Source organism: Triturus cristatus, chromosome 6 (genome assembly GCF_964204655.1).
Source record: "Triturus cristatus chromosome 6, aTriCri1.1, whole genome shotgun sequence".
NCBI lineage: Eukaryota > Metazoa > Chordata > Amphibia > Caudata > Salamandridae > Triturus > Triturus cristatus.
The window spans coordinates 889,811,001-889,829,187 of record NC_140589.1 but is presented as its reverse complement, the minus strand read 5'-3'; the positions used below and the strand labels follow the sequence as shown (position 1 = coordinate 889,829,187).

The 18,187-nt window shown below is 44.8% G+C and overlaps 1 protein-coding gene across 1 annotated transcript in view; it reads right to left on the bottom strand.

Annotated features, from left to right (window-relative positions):
• PEX7 (peroxisomal biogenesis factor 7) overlaps nt 1-18,187 on the bottom strand; it is a 1,030,600-nt gene that overhangs the window by 573,538 nt on the left and 438,875 nt on the right. Inside the window, exon 6 of the mRNA XM_085611529.1 lies at nt 6,126-6,232. Within this exon, the coding sequence (XP_085467655.1) occupies nt 6,126-6,232 (107 nt within the window). The remainder of the gene's footprint in view (nt 1-6,125; nt 6,233-18,187) is intronic.

Below are 18,187 nucleotides of genomic sequence, written 5' to 3'. Positions count from 1 at the left end.
GTTTCTCTACCAATTTACTCAGACCAGGCAGCATGCATATAGGTCTGTAGTTTTCTGAGCAGAGTGGGTCCAGGTTGTTTTTTTTTAAAAGGGCTTGGACCATGGCATGTTTCCATGTGGCGGGGGGGCACTATTCCTTTTGCAAGAGATAGGTTGGCCATCTCCAACATCACCGGAAAGGTAAATTCAGCTCCTTTAGCAAGAATGGGAGGTGAAGTTGGGTCAAGCTGGCAACCTGATTTGACTTTACTGAATAAAAGTGCAAAGCTAACGGGGTGAGATTGGGGAAGTCCATCAAGCCAATTTTCTCCACTGTTTCATTACTGTTGATTTGACTGGAACTGTGAGCCTTGCTAGGTTCAGGGAATGTGTGGTAGCTATCAGTGATCTTATTTTGGAAAAAACTTGCAAGGTCATTGCAGCGTGTTGCAGAGGGGTAAGGAGTGAGGCTGTAGGATATGGGTTCCATAAGTGCTTTCACAATCTGCAACATTTCACGCGGGGCACTGGAGGCCCTCTTGATCCTTTTTTTATAGTAGGCTGCTTGTGCCTTTTCAATTTTGGACTGATACCTCCTTATAGAGTCTCTATATTTTGATTTACTGAGTTCTCCATAATCTCTCCTCCATTTCCTTTCTGCTTTTTTATCAACCTTTTTTAACGTCAGGAGATGGGGGTATACCAAGGGGCAGATTTGTTCTTGGTGTGCCGTGTGAGAGTTTTTATAGGAATGATGTGGTCCAGTGAGTGATTTATCCAGTGGATAACCTTGTCATTCGCAATCTGAGGGTCCTCACCTAGATCAGGTCTGGGTAAGGCTAAGCCTCCTCTTATTGCAATTAAGTTTTAACCAGCTGCGGTCTCTCCAAGTGAATGGACTGGAGGGTTGGCTGCCTCCTGGAGCGTTCACAAGGAAGGGGATCAGGTGGTGGTCTGATCCCACTATCAGTAGGGGTTTAGGGGGTTCAGAAAGTTGAGGTGGGGATAGTTTGAAAATAAGGGTTCGAGCAAGTGCCCTTTCTCAAGTGTGGGACCAGGAACTCTTTGGGACATTTATAAGGTTAATGGATCTGTCAGAAGCCCAGTAACGTAAAGTTTAATTTACTGAAAGCTGGGCTAGGAATTCTAACCAAGAGGGCCTGGGCAAAGGGTCAGGGGACTGTAATATGGTATCTACACTTACCGGGAGTACAGGCGCGGACCAGGACGCCCCTCTCCCCAACGCGACGGTTGGCGGACTAGTCGTCGACCGACGACTACCGATGACGTCAGACGCCGACGGGAAGGAGGCAGTGAAGACGGACTCGGCGTTCGCGGAAGGCAAGCGCTCGGAAGAAGAAGGAGACGCGGAGGAGACGAAGGGCGACACAGAGCACAAGATAGCGGAGGTGGCAGGCATCGCAGAAGGAGAAGACCACGGGGGAAGCACACCAACTGAGCAGGAAGAGGCCATAGTGTCTGGACGTCCCAGAGTGGAGGAGGACGCCCCGATACCCACCGCTACGGTCCAGGAGGGCCGTAGCTCCAGGCAAGTGCACTGGACGGAAGTGTGGGGACGACTTATAGGGCGGGGTGGTAGGAAGAGGACCGGATAAGCCTGAAGCAGGGAAAAGAAGGGAGGGGGGGAAGTGGAGGAGGACACCGACTGTTGATCACCCCCACACCTTGCCCTCACCCTGGTGACGCTTTAATTTCTTTTGTTGGTGACGGTGGCACTTTCAACGTCTGACAAGCAATCAGACTGACTTCGTGTCCTGTATTTTCTATCTGTTTTTTTTCTTTTATTGTTTTTGAGACAACGGTGCCAGTCCCACCCAAAAGAGATAAAGAAAGAGGAGAAATCGCAAGAAGAGGCCACAAAAAACCGGACTGAAGCAAGAGAGAGAGACATAACCTTCCCTAGGACAATCGCCTAGCTGCTTCTTGTCCAAACACCTTTTCCTTTATTGTTTTGTTTCCGCAGTTTGTTTTGGGACATTGTTCCTTTCCTAGCCTTCTCCTTATCGTTTGCCCCAATAAACCGTTCTTGAGGCGTGAACAACCTCAGAATAAATAAATCACCGGCTGCTGGACGTCCTTTAAACCCTCTTAGCCAAAACCCCCAATACAATAGGGACCTATAGAGGAGCACCCCAGAGAAGGTGTAGGTAGGAGTAAGGTAGACGGCAAATGCCATACTTTCACAGTCAGGGAGGGGAATATGTTTGTGTAGGCATTTAAATGCATCTTTGAAAATAATAGCAATCCCCCCTACCTTCCTATCTGGTCTATCTCTGCGGCATATGTGGTAGTTTGACGGCCGGGATTGGGTAATATCTGGTCCAGCTTCTTCGTTGAGCCAGGTTTCTGTCAAGAAAACAATGTCATTTTGTTTTCCTATAGAAGTAGAAGAGTTTGACTATGTGAGCGGGCAGGGAACTACAATTAATCATGTACATGCATCAGCTAGTCATGTTGCTACTGATGATCCCAGTGTGAGGGGTGAGAAGGGGGAGATAGAACACATCCTGCAATGTAGTTTTCTCATTGTAGAGATCAATTGAGTGGAGGCACTCTTCCTTGGTTGTTCCTCTAAGAGCCCGCAATTGTGTGAAAGAGTAGACAAACTTACTTGAAGAGTGGGAGAATAGATAAACTAACTCGAAGAGTGGAAGAGTAGATAAACTTACTCGAAGAGTGGAAGAGTAGATAAACTTACTTGAAGAGTGGAAGAGTAGATAAACTGAGTGGAAGAGTACATAAACTTACTTGATGAGTGGGAGAGTAGATAAACTTACTTGAAGAGTGGAAGAGTAGATAAACTGAGTGGAAGAGTACATAAACTTACTTGATGAGTGGAAGAGTAGATAAACTTACTTGAAGAGTGGAAGAGTACATACACTTACTTGATGAGTGGAAGAGTAGATAAACTTACTTGAAGAGTGGAAGAGTAGATAAACTTACTTGAAGAGTGGAAGAGTACATACACTTAATTGATGAGTGGAACAGTAGATAAACGTACTTGAAGAGTGGAAGAGTAGATAAACTTACTTGAAGAGTGGAAGAGTAGATACACTAACTTGAAGAGTAGATAAACTCAGTGGAAGAGTACATAAACTTACTTGATGAGTGGAAGAGTAGATAAACTTACTTGAAGAGTGGAAGAGTAGATAAACTCAGTGGAAGAATATATAACCTTACTTGATGAGTGGAAGAGTAGATAAACTTCCTTGAAGAGTGGAAGAGTAGATAAGCTGAGTGGAAGAGTACATAAATTTACTTGATGAGTGGAAGAGTAGATAAACTTACTTGAAGAGTAGAAGAGTAGATAATCTGAGTGGAAGAGTACATAAACTTACTTGATGAGTGGAAGAGTAGATAAACTTACTTGATGAGTGGAAGAGTAGATAAACTTACTTGAAGAATGGCAGAGTAGATAAACTTACTTGAAGAGTGGAAGAGTAGATAAACTTACTTGAAGAGTAGAAGAGTAGATAATCTGAGTGAAAGAGTACATAAACTTACTTGATGAGTGGAAGAGTAGATAAACTTACTTGAAGAGTAGAAGAGTAGATAAACTTACTTGAAGAGTGGAAGAGTAGATAAACTTACTTGAAGAGTAGAAGAGTAGATAAACTTACTTGAAGAGTGGAAGAGTGATAAACGTACTTGAAGAATGGCAGAGTAGATAAACTTACTTCAAGAGTTGAAGAGTAGATAAACTTACTTGAAGCATAGATGTCATGTAGTGTAGCTGTCATCTGCTCATGACTGCACTGACAGTCAACACACACCTTACATAACCTTGTCCTGCAGACCACATTAGATATCTGTACAAACAACACAGCACAGATATGCCATGTAGGGTGGGTGTTAACAGATCACGACTGCCCTTCCCACCAACACACACTGTACATAACCTTACAACAGCACCACTGAGGCAGGAAAAAAGCAAACAAAAATGGTTGCAAGATGAAGGGATAGAGAATGCAGAGCAGAAGCAGATAAGCAAATAATTGAATAGAAGAATAGATTGAAAATATAGTTGTTTAAAAGAAGACAAACACAAGGGTAAAAGGGATGAATGGAGATCAGCAGATGAGAAATAAATAGGTTCTTGCGGTTACAATGAAATGAAAAGGCATACAGATTACTGTAAAGAACTAACTTTTATCTGCAGGTCATGGTTTCCTGTCATTTTGACATAGTTTAGTGGGTTAATATACTATCAGAAGAGACCCATATGTAGCCTGCAAGTCACATGTTCTTATCACAACAGTAGAAACCTCAGAGAGTACGTGCACCTACAGTGGATATGTATGGGTGTCCGGTAGGCTATAGACTGCAATCATAATGAGAAACCTCAGTGGGTTATTGTCCTTTCTGCAGACATGTGAGACTAATATATTTTCATAGGTTTAAATCACAGTGAGATAGATCAATGGGTTCACAGGATACAATCGCAATTAGACAGATCAGCGGGTTTGTAGATCCATTGCAGATATCTGCATGCAACCTTTATGTCAAGGTTCCAGTCCTGCTGAGTTATATCCCTACCAGCAGCACATGTTACACTTAAGACCACCTCAGACTCAGAACACCAAATGTTGAGGATCTACTCCACACATGGGGCCCTCTTCCCGCCTTCCCTACATGGCTCCTTTCTTCACTTGTTTGTTGCTATTCATGCCCTACATGAGGCATTTGGGCCTAGGCGTGGGTCCAATGCTCACTGTGGCACAGGATTCGTGTTATACCTCATTGACGAGGAATAAGTAGGCCGAAACCAGTTTGGGATTGCCTGTGTTCCCGTCTGGAGGGGATCTTGCCCTGCAGTTCGGACTGCACTGTTCCTATTTATAGCAAGCCCAAAACTGATTTGCAGATGGCAGGTTTCACTTTAAAGGGCCATAGTGGGCGAAAAACTGTGGACTAGAATGGGGCTCCCATTTGATCGCGAGTAGCCGAGATTAATTCAACCATTCCATCCATCACTTGATGTGTGTTGCTGAACACAATTCGATAGATCAGCAGGTTAGTGCACCCGGCACAGAGATCTGTATACAACCTTCATGTCTTTGGGACATGTTCCCCTTTAGACACTACAAGACTATGGCCTATGGAGTTGGGTGCTTCCCTGTCCCATATCGCTAAAAATCTTGGGGTTCAGTGGATATGCCGCTCTCATTTAAACAAATGTGCAGCCTTTTTCCACCACCTGTTTTTTCCTTCTTAAATCCCTCAGGAAGAGTTTGAAATATCTCCCTCTGGCTACCCGGAAAGACATTGTGCATGCATTAATTACATCCCGATTGGATTATGTCAAAGCACTCTATCTGGGGGGCTCACAAAAGTTGGCAAATCATCTGCAGCGTATTCAGAATGCAGCGGCACATCTTGTTTTAAACATTGCCAAAAGAAAATCTCTTCGACCAGGTTTGAAACAACTGCACTGGTTGCAAGTCAGTTTAAGAACCAAATGGAAAGCTTTGATGTTTACCTCCAGGTCGTTCCATTGAATCGGTCCATGCTATATCCAGGAAAGGTTTATTAAATATCTTCTCTCGAGGGCCTTGCGCTCTGCCAATCTAAATTTGCTATGTATACTTAAAGTGAATTAGAGCAGGAGGTAGGTCTTTCTTCTTTCTTACCCCTAGGCTGTGGAACTCATTACCTCATTATCTCTGCTCTATCCCCAAGAAAGCATTTTTAAGGCGCACTTAAAGACTTTTCTATTTTGTGACATGTAACTAGTTCAATCTTGCTTTCTATCTTTGCCCAGCGCCAGGACGCTTTGTTTTGAAGCAGCCACTTCACTCTATAAATTTTACTTCATTTATTCATTATGTCAAGGTACCAATCTAGCTGAGATAGTTAACTATCAGAAGCAAATTCACACTTTTGTTCACCTCAAATTCCCAGAGCCTAAACTGTCAGCCTAGCCTTGCCTCGAACTGACCATAAACTGATTCCTTTGTGAACGCCAGTAATTGGGGGTAGATAACTTCAAACCTAGGCAAATCATTCTGAGCCTGAGATAGGAGGCACCTAGCTTTTACGTGTCAAGATAATATAGGTGTTGTTGGTCTAAAAATTATTAGCACAACCAAGAAGACATCTTGTCCACAAGACCAAAAATTAAATACCTCATCGTATTTACACCAGTCACAGCTCAAAATCTCTGCTTCGTGGGCCGGAATGACCAATTTCGAACCTGGTGACTTCACATCCCAAATTCTTAAAGTTTGGTCACCTAAAAATAAAATAAAAACTTCATCAGACAAACCCTTATTGGTTAACCGAAAAAGAGAAAACAATTTAAAAACAAAGGGCACTTGTTTCATATACTAAAAATGTAACAATGTAAAAGTAGGGGGTTCAACATAAGTCATTTGACCACACAGGAAACAATTGTCAGCAAGATAGCTCAGTCAGCTAAGTGCTCGCCGCTGACATATCCTGTGATCCGCAAGTGATCAAGCTGGTTCCCAAAGCCAACTCACCCTTCCTCCTTTCCAAGGTAAGTAAAGAGAGGTAAACTCTGTACCATTAATAGGATCATCGTAATGCCTGTTATTTGCAGCCTTGGAACCTTTACGTGTGTCGCATGAAGTGGTACATAATAAACAAGATGTTATTATTAATATAGGCAGTGTCGTACATTAGACGTTAACAGAATGTGTAGATGGATCTCAAAGCATATAAAGAGCACAGTCTAAGTATTACAGAGGTGCAGTTGTGCCACTATAGTTAAGATTGACATCTTACCGCAAGGGAAATCCATTGTTTATATCTTTAATAACACAATTCATGATATAGTACAGGTCGCAATCATAAAATGATCCAGGAAAATTAAGGCCTGCATGCAAACCGATCAGGTTGGCATTTATGTTGTACTGTGACTTTGGACGATCATTGTATTGTGCTTCTGTTGTATGTGCACTGTTTTGAGAGCCTGTATAACCAAACTACAATAAAACTTTTACAAAAAAATAAATAAAAACAATTAAGGCCCGCATGCAGATGTGTGCTGGGTGCGCAGTAAGGCTGACATTGTGGGGTTTCCACAGGTGTTGGCGGAGCCAGAGAAAATCTCATTGTATGTGGATGATATCCTGGTGTATTTGACTGATCATGAATGGTAGATCCAGGTGTTGTCGACGCTCTGCTCCTTTGAGACCTATTTGGGGTTCCATGTTAACTGCAATAAGTCTATTGTCTTTCAGATGAGTTGCCGGAAGGATTGGGACCCCACGGCATGGGGACTTTTGGTCGGGACAGACAGATTTCGATATCTGGGTATTGAGATCACTTTGAACCGTATGCGATCTCTGGAGCTGAATCTCCAGTGAGTCATGGCGGAGTTCTTTGTGGATGTGGAGCGCTGGTGCACACTTCCTCAGACGATCTTGGGCAGGGCAGCCCTGTATAAGATGATCACTCTACTCAAACTGCTTTACCTCCTTCAGAATACCCAATACCCTCTACGCTGACCCATACTTCGACATTATTGATAAGGAGCTCTGTACTCTGTTGTGGGATGGCGCCGCCCCAGGATAGCTTTGAAGACTTTATACAGATTGGTGTACAAAGGGGGACTGGCGCTACTGGACATTAGGGCGGATCATAGGGCAGCACAACTACATTTTCTCGTTGACTGTTTTCATTGTCTGTACAGTGAACCGGTATATCGGATCGACCGCAGGGCTATGGAGAGGTGGACGTATCTTCACTATGTTTATGGGGGAAGGACCGGCCGCACCAGCCCGAGCTGACTAAGATCATGCTGCTGGCCTGGGTTGCGGTCACCAATGTCATGAATAAGAAAGGCAGGGCACCCTGGCTACCCCCCTGTGGAAGGGTAAGATGTTAGCGGAGATGGGATGTTGCCTGTTTTCAGCCAGCAGGAGCGCACTGGGATTGAGACACTGGGAGATGTAATGGGGGGCAGGAAGGTTGAGTCTTTTCCGGTCTAACAAGAGTAATATGATTTTGCTGAGACCCAGTAGTTCAGATACCTGCAGCTTGCACTCGCCCTCCGGACGGCCAGGTTCTAGGTCAGAGCCTCACCGCGTCCTACTCGCTGGAGACATGGGTGTTGGGGGAGGCACCTGCCCACATGGCAGTTTCCGGCCTTTACTGCGCTATTCTCAACAATGTGCCGGACCACCTGGGGGACTGCGCGGGAAATGAGAAACGGATGTCGGGCACTGGAGGATGTGGGCTAGGAGGGCGGCATTGATGAATCCTAAAGAAGCGGCCATTAGAACTCAGCTGCGCTTAATACAATTCAAAATCCTCCATAGGGTATACTATAACAGAACCAGCTCTATGAAATGGCTAAGAGTGAGCACCCTGAAGTGCCTCCGTTTTTGCACAGTTGAGGGCACATTTCTTCACACGCTCTGGGAATGCTGGGACTTATCGGAAAACTGGGAGGGGGTAACTGGTGAGCTGGAATAGGTTCTGGGGGTTCCCATTCCTCGGTCACCACAGTTGGTTATCCTAGGCATACCCAACGACGTGGACCTCCTTAGGAAGCAATCGTTGTTTTACATGTTGGGGTTTGTTGTAGCCAAGCGAGATCTGGTCAGGTGTTAGGGGGGAGCTGGCACACCCACCAGGACCAGGTTGCTGGAGGGGATGAATCAATGGCTGGAAACGGAGAGAGTGCTGTACGAAAGCGGAGGATGCCATAAGAAATTTGAGAAGTTATGGGGAAAGTGGAGAGCATACCATGGCCTGACGGATGACTTTGGGGATGCCCCGGGGTTGGGGCACTCACTTTAACAGGTGGCGGATGTGGAGACAGACAATTACAGGAGCATCACTAGAATGGGCCTTTGGCTCCGCCTTCATGTTGGGAGCCAAGAGTATATGTTGTGATTGGGCACAAGTTGTTTCCTTCCACAAAAAAGTGCTTGCCAACAACACAGCTGTGATTATTTTGTTTATTTATTCAGCTGCCTGAGCTTGAATTTTCAGGAGCACACACATAACACTGCAAGGTTGTTAATTTGTCTTCGATAAATTATGGTGTTTTTCTCTGGCAGAGGCACAATTGGGTGCAGGGCAGTCATTAATCTACATGGATGTTAGGCCTGGCTGACCTTTTAACGTACACTATATTAGTCTACAGTTTCTTTCTTCCACACAAATAAATATTGATTCCCATGCTATTTACTTGTTATGCTTCACATCACCATTCAACATTCCTTTAAAACCGGACAGCTTGGCATGCCAATGGGTGTTTGCAGTTTTATATAGCACGAATTTGGCCCAAGGGCATTAGCACGCTTTACATGAGCACCAAGTTACATTACAGATGGTCGCGTACATATTGTGTTTCTTTTTTTAGGCACCAGTGATTTGACCAAAATCACAAAATGTTAAAGCAAAGCTGGGACTCGAACTTGGGGGTATATTTACAACAACCGGCGATAATTATCGCAAAGCGCATTTAACGCTAGGATAATTATCGCCGGCTAGCGCGGATTTTTATCGCTGAGATAGTGTGCTATTAGCAATGCTTATCTCAATAGCGATAAAAATCCTCACGCTAACTGGCTAACGTGAGATTATCGCTGGAAACCCAGCGATAATCTTACGTTACCTTGTTGATATGGACTCACAAACTTAGCCATGATATCCACCTTCCATAGGATATCATGGCTAAGTCAGTCCTGAAGCAGGCGTAAGGAAAATAGCGATAACAGGGGTTATCGCTACTTTTCCTGACGCTATGCTTCATAGCGTGGGGCTTGATGATAGGAGAAATGTCGCTTAGCGACATTTCTCCTGTCATGTCAGGTCAGGAATGCCCACTTTGCATCTCATTAGAGATGCAAAGCTGGGCGTTAGAAATCCCCACGCTAAAGCAAGGCTTCACGCGTTAGCGTGACCTTGCTAATTAGGCGATAAAATTATCGCCGCTTTTCGGCCGAAAACGGCCGCTAAAGCGGCGATAATTTATTATCGCCTCGTTGTAAATATGCCCCTTGGTTCCCCAGTTCCGATGGTTGCAACTCTGGCCGCTAGGCCAAATTTCCTTTCTGTTTAAAAATAAAAGAAGTTAAAAAAACCGTTTTTATGTATACATGCCGTACACAAAATTTTTAAAAAATATACGTTTATTTATACTAAACATTTCTATTTGAGTTTTAAAGACCAAAGGAGAACATCAAGAATAGCCGGCTCACTAAAGGCGAACTAGGTGTAAAAAGATCTCTTATTCTAATTATCAATGAACTAAAGAGACTGAAAGCAAATTAACCTGTAGCTTTATTTGCAGTTGCGAAAGGAGGCACATATGCTTGGCTTAAACTGAACATAAAAATAAAGACAAACATTTTAGAGCAGCTTTACAAACAAAATTAAAGTAACCTTCTTCTAAGCAAATATAGGTTACCAAATGTCACAAACATGGACTCGCGAATGATGTAGGCATACACATTACTACGATTTAGCACCTGCCATCCAAGTCTCTTCAAAGGCACCGATGTGCAAGAGATTAAACAAAAGAAAACAAACGGGGAATCTGAGTACACACTATACGTTAAATATGAACAGTCACTCAGAAAAAGCAGTACAGAGGACAAAGCACTATGAAGCAATGTATTATTTAACGATCACGGGGCATATTATCAAGGACGGCATTAAAAATTATCGCCGCTTTAATGGCAGAAAACTGCCGCTCAAGCGGTGATAATGGGCTTGATAATATGCCCTTGAGAATTCGAATAGAAGTCCATGTTCTGGTGTCAACATGGGATTCTATTGGAATTCTCCAGGGCATATTATCAAGCCAATAATCGCCGCTTTAGCGGCAGTTTTCTGTCGCTAAACCGGCGATAATTTTAACGCCGTCCTTGATAATATGCCCCATCGTACCTATAATGTAACACCCAACAGCATGTCAATCAATCAATCAGGCAGGATTTGTAAAGCGTGGCTAATCACCCGTGATGGTCTCTACGAACCCTGTGGTGGAGAGTGGAGGTTGTTCCATTAAACAGCCAGGTCTTGAGTCCTTTCCTGAGTTCAAGTAGAGAGAATGATGTTCTGAGGCATAGGAGAAGGTTGTTTCAAGACGTCGCCGCAAGACAGGAAAAGGAACGACCTCCACTGTTGCTACGGTGGATGCGGGGAGTGTGAATGAGAGAGAGGGAGGTGGAGTGAAGGCTTCTGGTGGGTTGGTGGAAATTGACGCATTGGTTGATGTATGCTCGTCCCAGATTGTGGAGGGCATTGTAGGTGTGGACCAGCATCCTGAAATGACATTTCTTCCAGATGGGCAGGCAGTGAAGTTTCCTGAGGTGGGGAGTGATGTGTGTTCATCTGTAGAGGTCGAGGAAGAGTTTGGCCGCAGAGTTCTGTATAGTCTACAGTCTTTTCAGGAGGTGAGCGGTGATGTCCACGTAGAATGCAATGCTGTAGTGGAGCTGGGTGATGACTAAGGCCTGAGTGATGGTTCTTCTGGTTTTGACGAGGAGCCATTTGAAGATCTAGAGGAGCATGCGTAGGGGGTAAAAAAAAGTAGCGGAGACAGCGTTGATTTGGTTTTTATGGTGAACTTGCTGCCAAGGATAATGCCAAAGTTTCGGGTATGATCAGTCGGCATCGGTGAGGGCCCAAGTTGAGAATGTCATCAGGAGTCGTTCCATGACAAGGCGTTGTTCCCGAGGATCAGTATTTCCATCTTGTCTGTGTTGAGTTTGAGTTAGTTGTCTTTCATCGAGTAACTGCTTCCAATAACAATAGAAGGCACAGTAAATACACACCCAGTTATGTATTACAAAAGAAGGCCACATCAGTCCACCACACTTCAATGGCAATTAAATCCAGCTCCTCAGTGCACAGGCAAAATGGCATCACTCACTCAAAGAGGAGCCAGTGGCTAAAGCGGCCCACTCCCCATGATGTAAGCAGTGGTTGGCGGGACCTAAAAAAAACAGAAGCCCGTCGTAGATCTCATGCGGTCCCAGAGGATAAAATGGTAGTAATGTGAATATGCCTAGTGTGTTTTTTTCAATATTATTATTGGTGGATACCCATATGCCTTGGCACTAGCAGGTGCTTTGAAAGATCACTAACTGTTCACCACCTAGGATACACCGCACAGAGAGCTCCAAGCGATGCCCAAGAGATGGGACTAATCACAAACTTTCTATATTATTATCATTAGCTGATACCCATATGCCATGGGTACCCCCTTAGGCGAAATTACATAAAAATATACTAGTGCCACAATATTGCAATTTAGTGCTGTGCATATACCGTGGGTGACCCTTACATAATAAATTATCTCTGGTATGTCTGGGCCATTATTTTGACGTGTTTTCCCCCCTCCCATAAGTCACAGTACCTCTCCCTTATGCAAAAAATTACCTCCAATGTGCCAGCACAACCATTTTTCCTTAGGTGACCCTATGCCAAGAGTTGGCCCCAGTACGACAGCACCAGTATTTTGCCACGGGTGTCCCATATGGCAAGTATTAATTCTAGTATGCAGTGCCTGTATTTTATCCAACTGCCCGTCGTGCTAATAATTGCCTTCAGAACTATAGCATTTTGCAATGAATGTCTCTATAAAGAATCCCCTTCAGTAAGCCAGGGCCAACTGCAGCCTTGCATGCATTACATCTCATTCGCATTCACGGTCACTTACATACTCTCCTCACACTCAATGTCACTCACTCATTCACTTACACTCACTCTTACTCTCAGTCAAACATTTTCACTTACTCCTACTGTAATACTTTCTCACTCTCTCTTACTCTGCTAAACATTCTCACTCTTACTGTCATACTTTCTCATTCACTTACACTTAGTCACTCATTCTCACTCAGTCTGTCTCACTCATTCAGTCTCACTCACCCTTGCTCTCATTCACTCATACGTACTCATTGTCACTTATTCGTACTCACTCATTCTCACTCTCAATTACACTCACTCAGTGTCACCCACTCGCACTCACACTCCCTCACACTCATTCTTACTCATTCATTCTCACTCACCATTCCGGCTCCTGGTGCTCCATTTTTCATTACATCAATAGCGTAATTATTAGTGTAATAAAACATAGAAAGAAAAGGAGGGTGCAGCCCCAAAAGCTATTAACTGGTTTTGCCATCTCTGAGGCTAGGGACTACAGAGGCAATTCCAGGGCTCACAAAGGGCAAGCCAGGGGATGCAGCTGCAATTCTTGGAGACCCCTGAATCATGTTCATATGCATTTTCTTGGTTTGATGAAAATTTGGTCAGTTATTTTGGAGAAATATGGCAAAATATGAGAGTCAGTCCTTAGGTCAAGTATGTATATATTTTTTTACTTTGTGGACTCCAAATGGGCTACACAAACAGTAGAACACCAGTGCACATGAACAAGGGTTGGGGAGATAACCAAAAACAACAAGCAGAATGACGGGAGAGCGATGCTGCCGTATTCATGAGTGGACAGGTAAGTCCGTCTACTTCTAAATAACTCTCAACAGCCTGTTTAACAATATAAAAAATAGTTTTTGCCCCAGCATCACCAGGACTAGTGGACAGGTCACAATCTCCCCCACATTGACCAAGGACAGGTGGAACCAATGAACTGTCACCCTAGTCTTGCCTATTGGCCAAGGAGGGGCTGTGCTCATGTCTGTCCACCTTCCTCAAGTGTAGAAGGGCGATGGAGAATTATATATGGCAGCATAATCCTGCCCCATTGTGTGTGCCCCGCTCATCCTAGCAAAAGGAGGATACGCAAACCCACATATTTGCCGTGCACAAGGACAAGAGGGTGGGAAATTGCACCCTCTCTCCTAACACCACCGAACTGTGCAGTTAACTTCCCTTGTACCTCCTTCAACTTTATCAAGGGTTTGTCTCTCCCCTTTTACCTTGCCCAAAGAGCAGCATGCCTTTACAAAATAAAAGAAATTTGAGATGAGGGTGCCAGCTTGGTGCCCACTACTCCATGGCTTGAAAAATATTCTGTGTAACACAGAGGAGCAAGTCATATAGCACCCACCCCTTCAAAAGAAGAACACAGGACGAGCTTTGCCAGCTTGACACTGACTCCTGTGCCCTGCTACAAACTGGAACAAGCATTGGCATAGCCAATAGGTCTCGCCTTTTGGACCTTACATGTGTTTAGCCATGCAACCGTTGCATAACTAAATACTTATAAGGTCTCAAAAGCGAGACCTATTGGTTATGCCAAGCGGCCGTGAGGCCGCGAAAGTGAAAGTGATAGCGCTGGTGATCAAACATAAAAGCGGCCGTGGGGCCGCGAAAGTGAAAGTAATCGCGGTAAAAGCGGCGCGCGCGCCCGCGCACATGCACTGTAGCTCTAGGCTGGCCTGGTAGCACTTTTTGGAGCCCTCTCAATAAGTCTCGCCAGACCAGCGCATGCGCTGGGTCAGGCGAGACCTAAAAAACGGGTGCAGGGGTAGGGGGCTCTGGCCCTCTCCTACAAGGCCCACAACATGGTGTGCTTTGGAAGCACACAGAATGGGAGTGCTGAGCAGCACACAGGGTCTACTGGAAAGCATGGTCAGCCAGAGGGGTTGCAAGGTACCAGGGGCACAAAGAGGCGAGCAGAGGCGAGCAGAGGCCACAAAGGGCTACAGGGTGTGGTTGCACCAAGTGGGCTACAGAGTGCGAGACGTCCTGCCAGAATGAAGGGACACAAGGAGCAGGGGCACACCGATGAGGTGCAGGGCAGGCTGGGGACCCACAGGGGGCTGCATGGGGGTTGTGGGGCATACAAAGGGCCAGTAGGAGAGGAGGAGTAGTAGTACACAGAGGCTGAAGAGGGCAGGAGTACAAAAATCAGTTGCCGGGAAAGCGGAGTTAACACACAAACACTGTGGTGTGAAAGAAGGACAAACAGGAGGAAGTAAGGGCAGTGTGTGATGGTAAATTAGAGCTGCAACTGTGAAGTTACAAGGAGGAGTTGTGGTGGTCTGGGTAGCACAAAGAGGGGAAATGGAGCACACAGAGTTGGGTACAGGAGGGGGAGGAGTCATAGAGTGGCTGCAGGGGGTGCGGCAGGCTGACACACAGAGGGGCTGGTGGGATTGAATGGCCTCGTTACATACAAAATATTAGTCCCCCAGAATCAGGGTCAACTTCTTGTGATTCCTGTAAGGTTAACACACCCACAATGCAATTTTACGTACTGTCCTTGTGGGAAAGTTCAATCACTTCAAGTCTCAAGTCATTATTCGAAAGAAAGAAATGTTCCCTACCCGTTCCTCATAAACACCGTCTTACGGTAACTGAAGCATAAAGCTGCCTTTTGTGTTACTGTGCAGGGATGTGGAGCATGATAAGGAACTTGTGGTTTGGTATGTTCTGTTAAGGCGTTAATGAGCAGACTATGAACTGGTTAGTCGTAAGGCCGGATCCACAATCAACTGAGAACAACGTTGTGGTTATCGAGGCCAGACCGGTGCTTAGGTGTTAAGGGTGTCCCTGCAGGAGAGGGGTGTCAGAGGACTTTCATTAAAAAAGTACTGGCTCCAGAGTTAAAGGACCTGAAGGGTGATGGTCTTGCTGACCTATAAATCTGGAGAATTATAAGTAGGAAATAATTTTTTCCCGGGCCAGACCATTATCCCAGACAATAAGGACAGTTATCTTAAGATGTCTTAAGATCCGGAATGTAGCTCTTGATGTGCATTTACGGGTCAGTCAGATGATTTTCAGGTGGGCCATCCCTTAAATGGGATATAGAGAATGATTCCCAGGAAAGAAAGATATTATTCAGGCCAGTGGTATCCACCGTAAGTTCAGGCTGGTCAGATTCATGCCAGATTTCGGCATATATACATAACACAATTGACAAAAGTAGTATTTTCAGATTTTAGTAGAAAACTAATCTTCAAAAATATGGGGCCCCTAGTATTCCAAGGAACAAGAGTAATGAAAATGATAATGAACCATGTTCCCCTAGGAATCAGTCAGTGTGTAGCTGATCCACAATACAATTGGCCAGATATCAATACATGAGAAACTCAATCAATGCAATTACATCAATGGTCAATGCTTTATATTAAAGTTACATAGCATGGGTACAATGGACGCTCAAATTGAATAGACAGTCAAAAACAATGTAGGTGCTCCAAGTGACGACGCAGAGTAAAGTGCAAATAAGTGAGGCAAACAATAACCAACATATAATACATCTGCGATATTTACAATATATACAATGGACCTCGCCAAAAGGAAAAAAAGACTTCTCAGGCACGCAATGATATAGAGATTCGCGTTCAAATAATCCAACAATCAATGATAAGGGTGGTACCCAATAAATCAACGTTTTGACCCGTTATGTTGAGTCACCAGGGGGTCTTCACCAGGACAACAAATAATGGTAGTGATTTGACCAAAACAATCTTGTCTATTCCAGGGATTCTCTACATGTCTTGGGCAATAATGTTCAAACCAGTGCGCAGCGGATTTATTGCAGCGTGCTGGCTCGAAGCCCAAAACACAGCGGTTTCAATGTGCTCACATCGGGCTGAGTTGTGGCTTACACCTCACTCTAACACTCACGCCACTGGAGAGCTACAGCTAAGAAAAAAAGTTTCAGGATTCACTCTGGCACCTGGAGGATGTTTATAAGGAAGCTGTATCCATCAGAATCAGTGCAGTTTCAGGGTCTTGCATTTCTTTTGTAGTCGAAGTGGGCCTCAAGAAAAAAGTCACGCGACATGTTATAAATGTTGTGAAATTTTGCCCACCTTTAACCACTGGCCTTTTTTACGTAATGCAATTTTATCTTAGTGCAAAGGCATAAAACAAGAGGATTCTGCCTGGCGTTTGGCGCAATCTCACTGATTCACACATAGGGGCAGATTTATGTTAACTGGCGCATCCCTGCATATCAGCAGGGATGTGCCAATTATTATGCGCCACAGCTGCGCCACCATGGATGCGCCGCATTTATAATGCGGCGCACCATGGGGCAAAAACGGCACAGATGCGTGACGCATCTGTGCCGTAAAAGTGGCGCATTGCTGGAGTTGCGTCGCAAGCGCGACGCAGCTCCAGCAATGTTCTGGGGGGCCCTATCTGTACAATGCTGCGTCAATCCTTACGCCTGCTTCAAGCAGGCGCAGGGTTTTGACGCAGCATGGGCCTAAAAGTGACTGAGTGAAATCTTGTAGATTTCACTCAGCCACTTTTAGGAGGCGTTCCTGCGCCGGAACGCCCCCACCTGCCCTGGAACGCCTACATGTGGCGCAGGGCTTTACAACGTGACGCATCTCCCAGATGCGTCCTGTTGTAAATACCCCGCACCATGGCGCAGGATTTGCGCCGCTGCTGCGTCACAAAAGTGACGCAACGGCGCCGCAAAAGTGGCGCAAGTGCAACATAAATCTGCCCCATAGCATTTACGCGTTTTTAATACTTTATCAACAAAACGATGGATATAATACCTGTAGAGGCCTAGATGGCCAATTAATGCCATAGGCCACTGGTGAGGCTCCTTGCTAGTTCATTAAGTGTTTGTGTTGTCTTTTGACTCTAGAGAAGGCAAATTTGAAAACTACGACACTGGCGCGGAAACAGCTCGGGATCTCTGAACAATGATCCAATAAATGCATTTTCGTATTTCGCAGACTCCAGAAGGGAAACAAAAAGGCAGACTAAAAGTCACCGATAGATATACTGGCCTCCTGCTCGCAACGGCTCGAGCGCCACAGTTGTGTTTGTATAATGATACGAGCTGATTGTCTGTTGCGCAAGAGCATTATTTCAAAATCCACTCTGAGCGTGTTATCTTTAAAAGAGGCGCAAGCTGTTCCAGAGGAGGCGAGGCTACACGTAATTTAATAAGTAACCAGGAGCAGTTACTGTCCTGGTGGTTTCACCGCAGAGGCGTCCAGTGTTACAGACAGTTCTAATGAAAGCCATCGCGGTAATTGCTTGGCCGAAACTTGCTGACTTCGCATTATATAAGATTTTAAATGAATGTAATAGGTTACGTGGGTTGGCCAAAGCAACGCAGAGCCAAGATTCAGGGTAGTGGACTCAGAAAGCATTTTCCGTACTTTACGTGACACTTAAGCAATATGCTTACCCATGCTATGTCTGCGTAATACACACAGCTACACTACATATTCAAATAGGGTTATTTAAATGTGCATAAATAATGTGACGTAAAAGTTAGTAAGAGCTGCAATCACAAATTGCATGTAGATTTGTAGAT